This window comes from Danio rerio, chromosome 18, assembly GCF_049306965.1.
Source record: "Danio rerio strain Tuebingen ecotype United States chromosome 18, GRCz12tu, whole genome shotgun sequence".
Classification (NCBI taxonomy): Eukaryota; Metazoa; Chordata; class Actinopteri; order Cypriniformes; family Danionidae; genus Danio; species Danio rerio.
In genome coordinates, this window is record NC_133193.1 from 7,226,075 (window position 1) to 7,243,608 (window position 17,534).

General features: G+C 38.9%; 1 protein-coding gene across 1 annotated transcript in view; it reads left to right on the plus strand.

The window, feature by feature from the left end:
• The window catches only part of zfhx3a (zinc finger homeobox 3a), a 42,609-nt gene extending 27,078 nt beyond the window's left edge, over positions 1-15,531 (plus strand). The window contains exons 6-9 of the mRNA XM_687130.8: positions 2,096-2,296; positions 5,709-5,808; positions 6,645-11,951; positions 12,058-15,531. Coding sequence (XP_692222.4) covers positions 2,096-2,296; positions 5,709-5,808; positions 6,645-11,951; positions 12,058-13,346 — 6,897 coding nt within the window. The 3' untranslated portion in view covers positions 13,347-15,531. The remainder of the gene's footprint in view (positions 1-2,095; positions 2,297-5,708; positions 5,809-6,644; positions 11,952-12,057) is intronic.
• Positions 15,532-17,534: the final 2,003 nt, after the last annotated feature.

Genomic DNA, 17,534 nt, shown 5'->3' on the forward strand with positions numbered 1-17,534 from the left:
GCAAAGGTGTGCAATAATAATATGTACATGAGATAAACAACATTGTCCTGTATAAAAACTCATGTACATCCGGCAGAAAAAAATAAAATGGATTGTTCATACATTCTTTAAAAAATGTGAAAGTGGTATGATGATGATATCAGATATGCATTAGTATTAAATTCATACCATTCATGCACTCTTAAAAATAAAGGTTCATTATTGGTATTGATGGTTGCATGAAGAAACTTCAACACCCACTGCACAGACAGGATCTCTACAGTGAAAAGGTTTCTTTAGATCTTTACAAATGTTCATATTAAAAAAAAAAAAAAAGGTTCTCTTAGAGCTTTTCACTAAATCATTAGATTGTCTTTGAGGATCCCAAAATGCTTCTTAAATGGCATGAAAGCCTCTTTTGGAAGCTTTTTTCACTGTAGAGAACCTGTCTGTGCTGTGGGTGTTAAAGTTTCTTCGTGGAAACAGCTATACCAATACATTCATTTATTTATTTTCTTTTTGGCTTAGTCCCTTTATAATTTGGGGTCGCCACAGCAGAATGAATCACTAACTTTTCCTGCTTATTTTTTACGCAGCGGATGCCCATCCAGCTGCAACCCATAACTGGGAAACATCCATACACTTCCATTCACACAAATACACTAAAGACAATTTAGCTTACCCAATTCGCCTATAGCGCATGTCTTTGGTCTTGTGGGGGAAACCGGAGCACCTTGAGGAAACCCACGCAAACACGGAGAGAACATGCAAACTCCACACAGAAATGCCAACTGACCCAGCTGATGCTTGAACCAAGCGACCTTCTTGCTGGGAGGCTGGATCGGTACCCACTTAAAAATGATTTAATACCACTGCATATCTGATATCATCATCATACCACTTTTACAATAAGAATCCAAACAAAGCCTGAAAAAGCATAACTACTGTACCTATATACAGTATTCACCCCTATAGGACACTTTTCAATAATATATATGTGCATATACATTAGATTAGTCAGTACCAAAGCCAAAACTGGAACTAATCTAACAAAAAACTTAACACCCAAATTAATATGTTGGTGAAAGATATTAAATGATAATAAGTTTAATAAACAGAAAAAAATCAAGAGAAACTATAAAAATATCAAATTAAGTTGCAATTTTGTATTTTGTAATTTATTAAAAAAACTTTATTTATCGATTTCGGGCGAAGCAGTGATGCAGTAGATAGTGCTGTCGCCTCACAGCAAGAAGGTCGCTGGTTTGAACCTCGGCTTAGTTGGCGTTTCTGTGTGGAGTTTGCATGTTCTCCCTGCGTTCGCGTGGGTTTCCTCCGGGTACTCCGGTTTCCCCCACAGTCCAAAGACATGCGGTGCAGATGAATAGGGTAGGCTGAATTGTCCGTAGTGTATGAGTGTGTGTGAATGAGTGTGTGGATGTTTCCCGGAGATGGGTTGCGGCTGGAAGGGCATCCGCTGCGTCAAAACTTGCTGGACAAGTTGGTGGTTCATTCTGCTGTGGCGGCCTCGGATTAATAAAAAGCTGACAAGAAAATGAATGAATAAATCTTATCGATTTCCTGACATGTCACTCTTATTTTAATTGATATAACTGTTTTGTTTAACCTCCTAAACTCTGTGACCTTCTTTAAATTTTAAAGGTTCTCTCATTAGTTGGAATAGAATAACTTTTGCAAAGATTATGATAGAGACACTTTTCCTTTTTCCTATAATTACTGACATGTGCAGGAACCACCAAAATTAATTACAGCAACCTAGACCACTTTTGAGTTTACAAAAGAAAAAGTGCCTTTTTTTTGGGTGTTTATTATAACACAGACCACATATGCAATTATTTTAATCACTTTTAACAGTGCTTTATGAAACTTCAAAGGGTTTTCTTTAAAATGATAACAAACGTTTGTATTTACACCTCTGCATGTGGATTTGGGAAGCTTTTTAATTTGGGTAAAATCCAGGCGGAAACCTCAAAATAGCACTTGACTTACTATATTGTCTATATTCACTGAGAAATGAATACAAATATTCATTTTTAAAAGCGGGTGTCCTCATTTATGCTGAGCACTGTATTTCTGTCTGTTTCTTCTCATTCAGATGCGGCAGTGCCCGTTCTGTAGGTTCCGTCATAATGATATTGAGCGTCTAAGGAGTCATGTGATGAACCAGCATGCTGTTCAGCCTTCTCTGCGCTGCCCACTGTGCCAGGACACACTGCACAGTATTGCCCTCTTGCGTACCCACCTCACACACCTGCACAGTGTCACAGCAGACTGCACTCAGAAGCTCATCAACACGGTGAGCAGACAAAAGACAGAGGACGTGTGTATGGTGCAGATTTAGTGTTTGTGTTGATGTAGTTTAGTACTTTTAAATAATAACATACAGTTGAAGTCAATTTTTTCTTTTTAAATTATTTCCCAAATGATGTTTAACAGAACAAGGAAATGTTCACAGTATGTCTGATAATATTTTTTCTTCTGGAGAAAGTCTTAATTGTTTTATTTTGGCTAGAATAAAAGCAGTTTTTAATTTTTTTAAACCATTTTAAGGTCAATATATATATATAGTGATTAAAAATCAGTAAAGTCATTAAAATAATCAATAAATTAATTAATAAATAAAACACAATGTATGTATATATATATATATATATATATATATATATATATATATATATATATATATATATATATATATATAGTAATTAAAAATCAGTAAAGTCATTAAAAAATTAATGAATTAATTAATAAATAAAATACAATATATATATATATATATATATATATATATATATATATATATATATATATATATATATATATATATATATAGTAATTAAAAATCAGTAAAAGTCATTAAAATAATTAATGAATTAATTAATAAATAAAATACAATGTATGTATATATATATATATATACATATATATATATATATATATATATATATATATAGTCATTAAAAATCAGTAAAGTCATTTAAAAATAATTAATGAATTAATTAATAAATAAAATACAAACAAGATACAAAAATCAAAATAATGAAATAAAGTTCTGCCGTGATTGAGTAAAGTCACACTTATTATGAAAATACATCTGTCGTGGTCAGAGAGTCAGAGGTTTATTAAAGGCATCCATATTTTTGGAAAGACATCCCCTTTGTTTCTTAAGTAGTTTGTATATTGTTACAAGAGCATTGTTTCATTCAAGAATTGTATGAACATTTTAAATGTTGAAGGTTGGTTCCAGTTAAGCAAATACATTTTTGCTAGATAGGAAATGATGCCAAGTCTCTTTGTAGAAATAGGATGAAGTGTCTTGTTCAGTACTGTACCAAAGAGGTATAGTGTTGGTGTGCTGTCCAATGGAGTTTGCAAAGCTTTGGCTGTGAAGTCCTGTGTTGCTTTCCAGAAAAATTTTAGCTTTTTGCATTGCCAAAAAATCTGCCTGATTGATCATGAATAGGTTTTACATCTGTGACACCTGGATGATTTTGCTTAAATGAAGTGGGGTCACATACAATCCTATGCATACGTTTATAATTTTGTTAAACTATTTTGTTATTGGAAAGGAGAATGAGAGTATTCTGGCATATAGTCTCCTATTGATCCTCATCAAAATTATATTCCAAATCTCTTAGCCAATGATTACAGGTTGCCATGTTTTCTTTAAAAATATCTTCATTTAAATATCTGCAAATTCGCCATTTGATAACTAGCCATGAAAAGAGAGGCCAACTATCCCTAGAGCTCTCCAATATAGAGGAAATTTTGGTGAATTCCGGGTCTTCAAAGAAATATTCTGCACTATTAGACTACTACAACTTTACTGGGATCACTTAAAACTATGTGGCAAAGTATTTTTTTGTCTACTATGGAATTCAACGGTAACAGGTTTTCAGCTTTATTCAAGATATTTTTTAGTGCTCGACAGGCGAAAGAAACTCATAAATATTTGTAACCACTTGGGAAATTTTTGGGTAAACTATTCCTTTAAAAACGAAACCGTATTGTCCCTTAAATAATGAGTAGGGCCAGACGGAATCTGCGGACATTTTTTGCTATTTTTGCACAGAATTTTATAAAAAATCTGCAGATTTATGTGGAATGATTTGTGGGAGTATCATAACTAAATCCTTAATATATGAAATAAAAAGTAGCACCTTTTTTCCATTTATTTAATGTTTACAATGCAAATCGAATTAGATCCAATTTATTCGGTAAACAAAGCAAGTCTCTCATATAATATATTAACTAAAAGACAGAAAAGATTACTTTACAAACTGTATTGTAAATAAATCATATGCATATTTCCATATTAGTCAATAATATTACTGAAATCAATTTAAAAACTGAATAAATATAAATTTACACACATTTACACCAGTAAATAAACTGTATCAATGATGGGCTAAAATCGCACACGCAGATTCTGTGTGAGCCTACTTATAAGTACAAAACAATCATACAAAATAGTTTGTAAATGTATGTTGTTTTAAGGATTTTTATAATTACGAATAAAATATTTGTGCTAGTAAATATTGCACAGTGCTCATTTAAATTCTGCCATTTTGTGTAGCGACATCTTAATTTCAGCAATTACTTTTGCCATTTTAACTGTCAGTCCTGCTCTTATTCTAGATATAATTAAAAAAGAGCAATCCGCCGCTATATATATGTGGTGTAAAATTGTATTCATGCAATGTGCGTGTGTGGAGGGGTGTTTAGACCCTCGGTGACTCCAGCGCGAGCGAGCGGAGACAAGTAACGACATTGAGTGGGGGGAGGGGAGAGGTAGCTGCCTCAGATCCAATGAATATTAAAATGAGCTTTTTTATCTGCAGAATATAAATTGATACTAATGCACCCAGAGCTTGTCTGAACCCCAAGCAGACATGCCTCAGTGTTTCTGAAAGGTTGGACATTTTTTGCCAATTCAGTCAGCTAGTGCTTTTTCTTGCGTAAAAGCCTTTTCTTTCCATTCATGTGTTCTCTCCTCTGCTATCTTTCTCGGTCTTCCTTGCCCTCTGTTCTCTCATCTCTCTTGATTTCTCTCCTCGGCACTTTGCGTTGCTCGTCTCCTCCCTTTCCCCCCCCCAGCCGAACTGAAATACAGTAATGAAAATAATTGTGCTTCATTAGTTCTGAGCCAGTGCTAGGTGATTTTCGTTATGAACCGTGCCTGGTAATTATGTTCTAAATTAAATGTGACCTTGAAGAGGACTTGTGTGCCTGCCTCGTGTCCCTTTAATACAGCACTTTCCTGAAATGATGTTCTTTGTGATGGAAATAGCAGCCATTTTGTTTGGTTGCTCTCCCTCCCTCTCCCCCCTTTAAAGTTGCATTGATTTACACATTTTAAACTTGAGTGGGTACAGAAGGAGAGAAGATAAATAAAGTGGCTTTTTTTTACATCCAAAGTTGGCTAATTGTGTTGTCATGGACCAAAGAGGGCTTCCATTCAAACTTAACCTTTGAACTGCTTTAAGTGTTGGCTCATGACTGCGATTCCATTTTGCCATCTGAAGTTAAGGGTCTATTCTCTCGCACAATGCGTCGTTAATGCATGCATGTAGCAGGAGCACAGCATAATGACCAATCATTTTCAGAGATAACAATCAAATGACTTAATAATGAGATTTGGTGGATTAATTAATCCACAAAATGGATTTATCAAACCTATTATGATTTCTTTTCTCCCTTGTGATCAGGTGATTGCTTCAGACGTGCTGCCGGAGAAGATGTTTCTGCCAGTGCATAACTCGGATACCCAGCCAATAAATGCTAATGAAGCAAAAAGACTGGATGATGGTTAGTATAAATATCACTCTTTTATTTGTTTATTTTTAGCCTAAGTCGAGTAATTGTCATAGTTTTAAATAAGGAAACATCTGACTCAATTAGTCTGAAGGTGATTTATGAATATTTGTGCTTGGTTTAATTACCAAATTAATTATTTAATTAATGGCTTCATTATACATGCACAACAACAGTGTGGAACCACTGGTGTCTTAAGGCTGATTTATACTTCTGCGTCAAACTTCGCCGTGGCCATCGGCGTCACTGACGTGCACCTCTCAAAAATTGTAACTACACGTCGCAACAACGTCTAGCGCAAGCTCTGTGATTGGTCGGCTTGGTATCGCTGACGAGTCTGGGGAGGACCGAGAGCCGCGCGAATGGCGTGAGCCCGACGTAGCGATTGTTTACAAGTGTGGAGTCCCGTGAAGGAGCTCCGGATGGAAATTTTTGTTTTGTGTTTATCTCATATTTAAAGTTGTTGCACGTCCGCCGGTTCCTGCCTCAAAATGAGCGAGTTTGAGCCACTTGTACATCCAGGAAGTGTTCAGGTAAAGCAAAACAGCAGAGAAGAAACTGGACACAGAGGAACATTAACACCTCACTGCCAACTAGCGTTTCGGAAGTGTTAATGCAGACCAACAGAGACAGCGCACAGAAGTATAAATGCACAGCTTAGCGCGTTGCATGCGCCGTGGGTCACGCCGGTCACTTGACGCAGAAGTATAAACCAGGCTTTAGTCTTCATGTAAATATGTGGAATTATTCATTTTGTTTTGTCTTTTTATTGTTTGTGTGTGTCCATAATAAAGTAATTAAACAATGTTTTTTTTCTGTCGATTCTTTAGAAATTACAGCTGATGCTGAACCTGAAAGAGGAACTACACCTCACTTGGAGGCATCGAAAATTTATAAGCAACCATCAGAAGATGCAGAATCCACAAAAGAGAACAACGCGGCTTTTCCATGTTGGCATAAAGGCTGTAACAAAGTCTTTACATCCTCAAGTGCACTCCAGACACACTTCAACCAGATCCACAGCCAGAAATCTCAAACCGCAATATCTGATCGCCACATTTACAAGTACCGCTGCAATCAGTGCAGTCTGGCGTTCAAAACCCCCGAGAAGTTACAGCTCCATTCTCAGTACCACGCTATAAGAGCGGCGACCATGTGCTGCCTCTGTCAACGCAGTTTTCGGACAATGCAGGCCCTTCGAAAACACCTGGAAACAAGCCACCTGGAGCTAAGCGAAGCCCAGATACAACAGCTGTATGGTGGTTTAATGATGAATGGTGAGAGCCTCATCTCTGGAGATCAAACTTTTGGTGAAGAGGAGGGATCTTCAGAAGAAGGCGGGTTGAAAGATGAGGAAGAATGTGATTTAGAGGAAAAACTAAGTCCTACAGACAATGATTCAATTGTGGTTAAAGATAACGTTGAATGTGACTCCAAACAGCCCGTTTTGCCACTTCGAAAGGGCCCAAATATAACCATGGAGAAATTTCTGGACCCATCCAGGCCTTTCAAATGCACCGTTTGCAAGGAATCTTTCACACAGAAGAACATTCTCTTGGTTCACTACAACTCAGTATCACACTTGCACAAACTTAAACGGTCTCTGCAGGACACTCCAACTGGCTTGCAGGAGCCTGTAACCAATACAGATAACAAACCGTTTAAATGTAGCATTTGCAATGTAGCATATAGTCAAAGTTCAACCTTAGAGATTCACATGCGCTCTGTCTTGCACCAGACAAAAGCCCGGGCATCCAAGGTCGATTCATCCACTAGCTCTGAATCTGTTGGCCCTCCCCCAGGCAAAGCATTGTCCAGCACCCCTGTGTCCATGAAGTCTGCTACTCCCATGAACAATGGTGGACTAAGCCACCAACAAAACACGGATCTCAATGGCACACCTGCAAACCCAGACACAAGCCATCCTTCGACATCTGATGTGAGAAAGAAGTTGGTAACCATGATTGATTCAGCTAGCAAGCAGCAACAGGTGTCATTACAACAACAACAACAACAATCATTACAACAGCAACAGCAGCAGTTAGCCCAGGCTCAAGCCCATCTCCAGCAAGAGCTCCAAAAGAAGGCTGCTCTTCTTCAGTCTCATTTATTCAATCCCGCACTCCTACACCCTTTTCCTATGGCAACAGAGGCTCTTCTTCCAGTCCAACAGCAGCAACAATTGCTTCTTCCTTTTCTTATTCCAGGAGGAGAGTTCCGCATGAATCCAGAGGTAAGCCTTAAAGGCTCTGGGCTAAACTTAAGCACAATAATGCCTACTGTTAATCAGGATATTACTGAGGCTTCCAAAAACGATGGCGCAAAATATACTTCTAAACAGAAACAAAACGAAGATCTTGCTATTCATCCTGAAATTACTGAACAGAAACTGAGAAGTGATTCCCAGTGTGAAAATGACAAAGATGGACAAAAAAGTAACGAACGATCAACAGAAATTGACAATGTGGGCGCAAATGAAAAGCCCCCTCCCAAAACGAATGAAAATGAAGACCTAAATAAAAACAAGTCAACCAGTTCTGATGAGTTTCTTCCACCCAGAATCTCTCACGATGCACCTGGCAATGCTTCAAAGGCTTTGCTTGAAAATTTTGGTTTTGAAATAGTCATGCAGTTCAATGAAAATAGGCAGCGATATCAGAAGAATCTTACTGAGCCAATACCAAATGTTGGGGATGTGCCCGACACCAAAGAAGTGGATCATTCAGAAGACGTGGAGAAGCTAGAGTGTAAATCTTGCAGGAAGCTTTTCTCAAATGCACTGATATTGAAGAGTCATAAAGAGCAGATCCATCATTCCATATTCCCTATTAAGTCATTGGAGAAATTTGCCAAAGACTACAGGGAGCAATATGACAAACTCTTTCCACTGAGACCTACAACTCCAGAGGATTCTCCTGTCACGTCTCCTTCCCCTTCCCCTCCTGTGATTCCTAACCCTTCAGTACAGCAGCCACAGCAACCAGTGCAACCAATTATTGCTCCCTCTACACTCAGTGCTACTCCAACTACTGTCTCCATTCCTCAAGTTAAAACACCATTAGCTCAAATTTCCATACCCATGGAACTGCCCCTTTTCCCCCCACTGCTAATGCCTCCCATACCTTTGCAAGCTTTAACTCCTCCGGTACCTGTGCATTTGCCCCCAGTGGATGCTGGATTAACTCCTGATTTGACACAGCTTTATCAACAACAGTTAACTCCAGCCATGTTACAGCAACAAAGTAAGAGACCTCGAACCAGAATCACAGATGACCAACTGAGAGTCCTCCGTCAATATTTTGATATCAACAATTCTCCAAATGAGGACCAAATTCATGAGATGGCCAACAAATCTGGTTTGCCACATAAGGTCATTAAGCACTGGTTTCGGAACACTCTATTCAAAGAACGCCAGCGCAACAAGGATTCTCCGTATAACTTTAGTAATCCTCCTATCACAACATTGGATGATGTAAAGGTGGATTCTAGACCACCTTCTCCTGAACTACCAAGACAAGAGTTTTATGGGGGTAAAAGGTCCTCAAGAACCAGGTTTAATGACTACCAGTTAAGAGTGCTGCAGGATTTTTTTGATGCCAATGCATACCCCAAAGATGATGAGTTTGAGCAACTGTCCAACCTTCTTAATCTTTCTACTCGTGTGATTGTGGTATGGTTTCAAAATGCCCGGCAAAAAGCTCGAAAAAACTATGAAAACCAAGGAGAGGGAGGGAAGGAAAGTGAACGCAGAGACCTTTCCAATGACCGCTACTTTCGTACTTCCAACAACAATTTCCAGTGTAAGAAATGCAACATTGTCTTTCAACGCATTTTTGATCTCATAAATCACCAGAAAAAGCAGTGTTACAAAGATGATGATGAGGAGTTGCAAAATAGTCTGAATGAAACTGCAGGGGAATATCAGGAGTCTCTTAGTCCAATATCTGGACCCTCTTGTTTAACACAAGCAACTTCTTGCTCAAGCCCCTCCAGCTCATCTGTGTCTAGTACTAATGTGAAGGCCACTGATTCTGAGCATAAGAACACAACAAGTGTCTACGGAGAGCTTAAACAAACAAATGAAACATCTTCTGAACCTAAACAGGCTGTTAGTATCAATTGTGAGTTTAAGGACACAGAAAACCGAATGCAGCAGCCAAAGCCTCTCTGTGAGGAGAACCAAAGCATAAGCACAGAGATTCAATCTCACTCATCTCCTAAACAACAAAAGATTTCCTGCACAGCATCTGAAACAAACCCAGCTCCATCACAGAGCTCACAAAAGATTTTTAGCCCTTTAGAGACTCCTGTATCTGAGCAACAACAACAACAGAAACTATCCCAGGATATGAGCCCTTACAACTGCATTCAGTGTAAACTGAGCTTTCCCTCTTTTGAACACTGGCAGGAGCACCAGCAAATGCACTTCCTTACCCAAAGTTACTTTCCCACCCCACCATTCCTAGATCGTTCTGTAGACATGCCTCTTATGCTGTTTGATCCAGCTAACCCCCTACTTGCAAGGCATCTACTTTCAGGAACACTTTCCCAGATGGTAGCCAATCCCCCTGCAGTAACTTCTATTACTGATTCAACCATAAACTCACTGAAGAGGAAGCTTGAAGAGAAAGCAGGATCTAGTTCAGTGGAAAATGATTGGGAAAATAATGGGGACGAACCCCACCGCGACAAACGTATGAGGACCACCATAACACCAGAGCAGTTAGAGGTGTTATATCAGAAATATCTTTTGGACTCCAATCCTACACGCAAGATGCTTGACCACATCTCCAATGAGGTTGGTCTGAAGAAAAGAGTGGTTCAAGTCTGGTTCCAGAACACCCGAGCTCGTGAGAGGAAAGGACAGTTTCGGGCATTGGGACCATCTCAAATCCATCGTCGCTGCCCATTCTGTCGAGCTCTCTTTAAAGCACAGACAGCTCTTGCAGCTCACATACGCTCACGTCACTGGCATGAAGCAAGGAATGCAGGCTACAGTATGGCAATGTCTAGTATGGGTCATGAGCAGGAAGGTTCTCCAGTCAAATCCGATCTCTTTGACTTTGCCACTTATTCTCAGTATTTGAACTCTACTGATGATGCAGATTCTTTAGCATGCAAGAGCATTGACCTGTCTTCACATCAGCAGCGCTTGAGTCCAAAACCTATCAAGGGTGAATGTATGGAGGAATTTGAGATGCCTTCCATGTCAGTTTATCAGACTTTTGAACAGAGCAAGCTCAATAGCCATGAGGCTAACACAAATACAACCCATGACCATACAAACGATGAAGGAAATGACTCTCTAGAAGCTCAACATGGCAGTATTGAGCACATGTCTCCCAGCACCGAAAGGGAGGCTTCTTCTGAAAGTGATGAAAAGATGTCTTCTGGATTGGTTAGTCCTGCAATGAGTTTTAATGCTAAAGATCTTGATAATGAGTTATTCTTGGATTACAGTGAGAATTCCAGTCTAGCTGATCCAGCTTCACCATGCCCTGGTAGCTCCAACAGTCAGAACTTTGATTATGACAGACATAACCAAAAACGCTACCGTACTCAAATGAGCAATCTGCAGGTAAAAGTGCTCAAAGCCTGCTTTAGTGACTATAAAACCCCAACAATGCTTGAGTGTGAAGCCTTGGGCAATGACATCGGACTTGCCAAAAGGGTGGTTCAGGTGTGGTTTCAGAATGCTCGTGCCAAGGAGAAAAAGGCCAAGCTTAGCCTAGCAAAGCAGTTTGGTACAGAAAGTACTTCAATTGACAGACCGAAGACAGAGTGTACTCTGTGCTCTGTTAAATACAGCAGCTCCTTGTCTATTCGTGACCATGTCTTCTCCCAGCAACATCTTGCTAAAGTTAAAGAAGCCCTAGGTGGCCAGATGGAGAGGGACAGGGAATATTTGGGTTCAGTATCTACGCGTCAGCTGATGGCTCAGCAAGAGTTGGAGCAACTGAAAAAGACAAGTGATGTTTTGGGACATGTCCAACCACAAGCTATACTGGGCCTTAACCAAACTGCCCTTCATTGTCTGAGCCAGTCTTCAATGTATTCAGGTCTGCAGGCCCAGTGCATTGCAAACACACCAAGTGGTAGCAGCACAATGACTGCGGGGGTTTCTTCCATAAAAACAGGTATGTGGCTACTTTTTGTTTTTAAATGAGTTTACTTAATCTTCACATTTTTTTATAATCCATGCTTTTTAAAAACATATTTATGCATATTTATTTGTTATTATAGAAGGTGCCAGTGACCCTCCTGTAAAAGAAGCAACCCACAAGCCAACCACAGCCGCCACTTCTGCCATATCAGCTCTGGATGACAAAGATGTAGTGAGCACAACCAACCCTGTCTTGACCCCAAAGACCAAGGAACAAGAACTCCAGTTACCCAAAGAAAATGACAAAGAGAGTAACAGGATTCCCACAAACAAGACTGATAGTACTCCATTGGGAAATGCTACCCATTCGAGTAAAGAGAAGTCAGACTCTTCCAGGACAACAGTATCTACTCCAAACCCAGGAAGGGAATATGCCATGGACCCAGCTCAGCTACAAGCTCTTCATGCAGCAATGAAAACTGACCAAGCTTCTTTACTAACTAGTCCCCTTTTGCCTTGTCTGATGCCTGGCTTCCCTCCACTGTTCTCCCCCCATATTCCTACGCCTATGCCTGGAGGCCTCTTGCAGCCCATGTTTGGCATGGATAGCATGTTCCCATATGGTCCAGTCTTGCCACAGGCTCTTATGGGGCTGAACCCAAGCACCATTCTCCAGCAATATCAACAAAATCTGCAGGGTGCACTGATGCAACAAAGACTGCAGCTGCAGCAGAAACAGATAGTGCAGCTACCAGAGAAACCAAAACCTAGCCAAATCTCCGCTCGACCCCATGCGGAGGACACAGTTTCATCCAAACGTGACAAAAAGCAAGGTACATCCAATGGCACAGATTCCCTCTTCATGAACTCGGTCATCTCCAAGCAGCCGGATTTGGATAATAACGTTCTTCTAAGCCACTGTATTGTCTCCAAAACAGAGTGTAGAACAGAAGGCAAGGATGGCCATCTTTATGACTGTCTCGCCTGTGAGGTGTCTCTCACTGGGAATGCAGAGCTCATCAAACATCTTGAGTTCCCTCAGCATCGACAAAGAGTGGCAGAGAGACTAAATGCCAAAGAGCATGCTTCTCCTCGATTACCTCACATCAGTCCCTCATCTACCTCTCAGCCAAACCCATCCAGTAAACAGAGATCCTCTTCAACCGCCCAGTCTTCTTTAGCAACTCCCCCTGAAACCTCCATCCCTACCCCGACCAGTTCTGACCAGACCGTTAGACTTCTCCAAAGCTCACCCCTGACTTCAGCTTTACCCGAGGCTTCCCAAAGCTCCCCGGCTCATGTTGTTTCGCCTTCAAATGTTACCTCAAGCCTGACGAGCCTCGCAAAGACTTGTCATATGAAACCAATAGACTCTGTGGATGGGCATTGTGATGGCAACGAGTCAGAGAAGGGACAAGACTCGACATAATTTATTGGAGCAAGAGGTTTAATGCTTTCCGTAAGAGTTGTTTTTATGGATTGAACAGCCACAGAATTGACTCCATGAAATAAAAGACTGGAGGAAAGCGATACAAAACGTCTCCACTGTAGATTACACTGGGGAAAGGATATGACCCAGAGCTAGTTTGGCAGACTGTTTTAAAAGGACTGAATCCTGTAGGATCTAACTTGCATTACCAGTGCTTGTAACCAAAAACAAGTGTCAGTAGAATGTTTTTTTCCATTTCAATATGCTGGTTTCTAACTAAAACTTGAGTATATGTAAACTGTTTGAAAACTAAAGGGTGCACAGCTAAAGACTGGTGAAGAACCTAAGATGGTTTCATGATTATCTAACTAACCAAAAGTCTGTTAATAACGTGTACGTTTTAACAGACACTCATAAAACACCCACACTATTTTTTGCCCTGTCGAGTGTTAAGATATTATATTATTGGCTTAATGAAGTGATGTAATGTATTTTGATGTTGTCTTCTCTCAGGTCAACAGCTCTCAATTTTGTTCTGTTACAAGACATACCAATAGAAAATATATGAAGCCCAAAAGAAACGTGTACTGAATGAAAACCAAGCCAATTCTGAGTTGAAATTGCAATTAAGCTAGTAGATGTTCCTTTTTTTTTTTTTTTTATTCGTGGACATGTATTTGTCCAGACACAAAGCGTATTGCAGACCGTTGTAAATTGTGGAAAACTATTATTTAGCTTCTTTCTTTGGGAAAACGACAAAAAAACATTCTGTGTTAATGATAGATACATGTATGAACATTTTGGTGTTGCGTAGATTGTTGAATTCAAATGACTTTAATTGTATGGTAGGTTTAAAACAAATGACTTGTATATTTAACTTTTGTATTGTCCCAGTCAAAGACACCTGAGGCTGTTCAGCCGTGCTCATGTTAAAACATAGCATTGAACTTCGAATGCTGTCGAAAATTGTCACTGTACAACCAACTTCCTCTCCTGCACTGAGCCAAGTTGAAAGACCCTATCTGTGTATGAATTAGATCGATGCACATCTATGAGATATTTTCTATTTTTGTTGTCTTTTAAACAGAACATTTCGATTGTGCACTTATTTTTTTTTTTGCGCCTTCAATACTTAAGGCAATTCTTGATTTCTCCTTCACTTTTGCGGCATTTAGTTTCCTAACGTTTCTGCACTTGCCATGACTAACAATAACAATGACGATATTATGAAACAATAATAACTTACAGTATTGCTTTAATGGAAAATCCAAAGATAACGTAGTCTTACCATTGGTGCATACAAAGGATGGAAAAAAAAAACTTTATACTTTAGAAAATATTACTGTTTTTAAATGGAATGGAAATCTTTTTAGATGATGGAGCCAGCTATGAGAATACTGTTTTAGCTAACTTATTAGAACATTTGTGACCTCATATATGAAACAACCAGAGAACCAAAAATAAAAACAAAACACACACAAAAAAAAAGCTTACTCTGAGGAAATGGGACAGCACTTCCGTGCAGCCATTGTAGTTTGTATTATAGAGGCGGAGTTCACACAGTTTGCTTCTCTGTGTCTGGCCTTTCTTTCTTTTTTCGTCTGGTTATTATCTCTTGATTTCGTTACTTCTCGTTCGTTTGTTCTACTAAATGTACTGGGTCTAATTGTTGAGGAAATAGAGTGTGCTGCTAATGTAGGTTTGTACTAAGATGCATGCTTGATTTTGCTTTTTGCTGAAGCTTTAATGACGACTGTCAGTAGCCACAAACCCCATCCCCGCTCCACTGCAGTTCTGTCCACACATGACTGTGAAGACTGTGACTCTCCATGAACTACATCACGTTCTTCTCTTAGCCAACCAATGTTGAAAACCAATGATGTTATATTTATACAAAGTTTGCATTCCAAATATCACATTTGTCATTTCAATTGATTTCTTTTTTTTGTTCTTGTATTCTGCTTCTAAAGGGGACTGTAACGTATGCTCTCACTCCCGAGCCTGGACCTGCTGTGAGAGACTGTTTACTCTGCGTGTTCCTGGAAATGTTATTACTGTAGCGATCGCCAAATAATGTATGTTCATGATGCACTTGTGTTTATTCATGTGACTCACTGGGCTAATGTCTCCTGTCCTCTTATATACAAGCATTCAAAGTGAATAAAATCTGTTTCCTTTTAATAACTCGCCATGTCTCTGTGGTCTTCAGAATAAGGCGGCCCGTCTTTCATGCTTTTTTTTTTTTTTTTTGACTCGCTTGTCTGACAGATTGAAGGTTGCAAGTAACATATTTTCACCGAAAATGCACACCAAATTTGTAGTGATCGAAGTTCTGTGATTTGATCAAGTGCGTTTCTGCTATGTCCTTAATCTGATTGTATGCACCCTACTCTGCTGAGGCAGTGTAAAGGAGACGGGCAATCAGCCAAAGCACTAGAAATCAATGGAGGTTAAACGAGACAAAATCAATGCAGCTAAAGTTCAAACTGGGATTCAAGTTCATGTGTATTAGCTAGAGTCGGCATTGATATCATTGTTGGCTTGTCCTCTATATATATATATATATATATATATATATATATATATATATATATATATATATATAATGCACTGGGTTTTTCCACTGCACTGGGTATTTGGTCAGTAATGCATTATTTACTGTCAGTTTTAGGATATGATATTCTCACTATTGATATTAAATAGCCTATATGTGTGTGAAATATTTCACATATTGGTTAAGGGATATTTCAGTGATCATAAACAGAAACCTGGTCATTATAATAATAAATGACAACACAGGGCTTGGATTATCAACCTTAGGCTAATTTGGCTATATGGACTATTCAGTGACCGTATGTTTGCTCTATAAAATGAATGTAAAAAAATTGGTATGAATGAAATTGTTCTGTTAGTTTTCTTACAGAGACTAGAAACTGTCCTGTGTCCTGTTCCGAAATGTTTGACTTACAATTTGCTGAACAATCAGGATCAAGGTGTTCAGTAGTCTATGGGTGAGTAAAACCAGTCTTGGATAAGTTTACATGACAATGATGTACACAAATGGGTACAAAATAGGTGACAACATTGTCTTGGATCTGCAAAAACCACTGAAAACTTGTCATATCTGCCATGCAGTGTTATGGGAGGTCACTTTAGGGGGGAAAAAATATGCGCATGCGCACGTTGAGGTAATTTATGGCCACTCTTGTTGGACAAACCCAACTTGCTTACTTGAGCAGCTCCATGTCTCCTCTTTCTTCTTGTCTTGTTTAATGGTGAGTTACATTCTTAGCGCATTTAGCCGTCTGATTGGTAGTTAAATTTTTTTATTAAATATCGTCGTTTTTATATACAATATGCATTAAGTTTTGTTATTGCTGTAATGCTACATTGTTTTCTTGATGTTAATTGGAATTGAGAAAGAATAAAATGAAAAATGGATTAAAAATAGCAGACTTGTAAGATAAATTTATTTTAAAACGGTTTAAGTAATTTTGCTTCCACAATTAAATCCGTCTTATTCCATTTAGGAAGAAAATGATCATTTCAAATCCACAATTCGAGAAAAGAATAAGCTAAAAATGTAAAAAGTAAATCACAAACATACAAACAAACTTTGCTGTAGGCTATTTTGTAATGATTTATTAAGCAATTAAGAAGCAGACCAATAATATCTGGATGCAGCCTTTATGATGCAAGCTGAGATTGCATCACTCAGCGATGCATTGTCAGATACAATGCACTCAATGGAGTGAGTGATGTCACTGTGACGGGTAGGGTTAGGTGAGCACATTAAAAAGCATTGGATGCAGCTCAGATTGCACTGCACCAAGTCTGCAGCCAGACCCCTCTCAAGCAGACACATATGTTGTGTCTGACATGAAATGGTTATTCGGTCAAGATATGTCTAGAGCCAGGCTTACAGTGGCCAAGAGAGCTTAACGTGCTGCAATTTCAGAAAACATGCAATTACAAAAATTGAGAAGATCTTCATCAGTTTAACGACAAACATGCTGCGTATCCTCACAACACAGACACATTTTTAATAAAATGCACTGCATTTTCTCACAACACAAACAATTAATAAAACACACTGCATTTTCATACAACACAAACAATTAATAAAGCGCGCTGCATTTTCATACAACACAAACAATTAATAAAACGCGCTGCATTTTCATACAACAC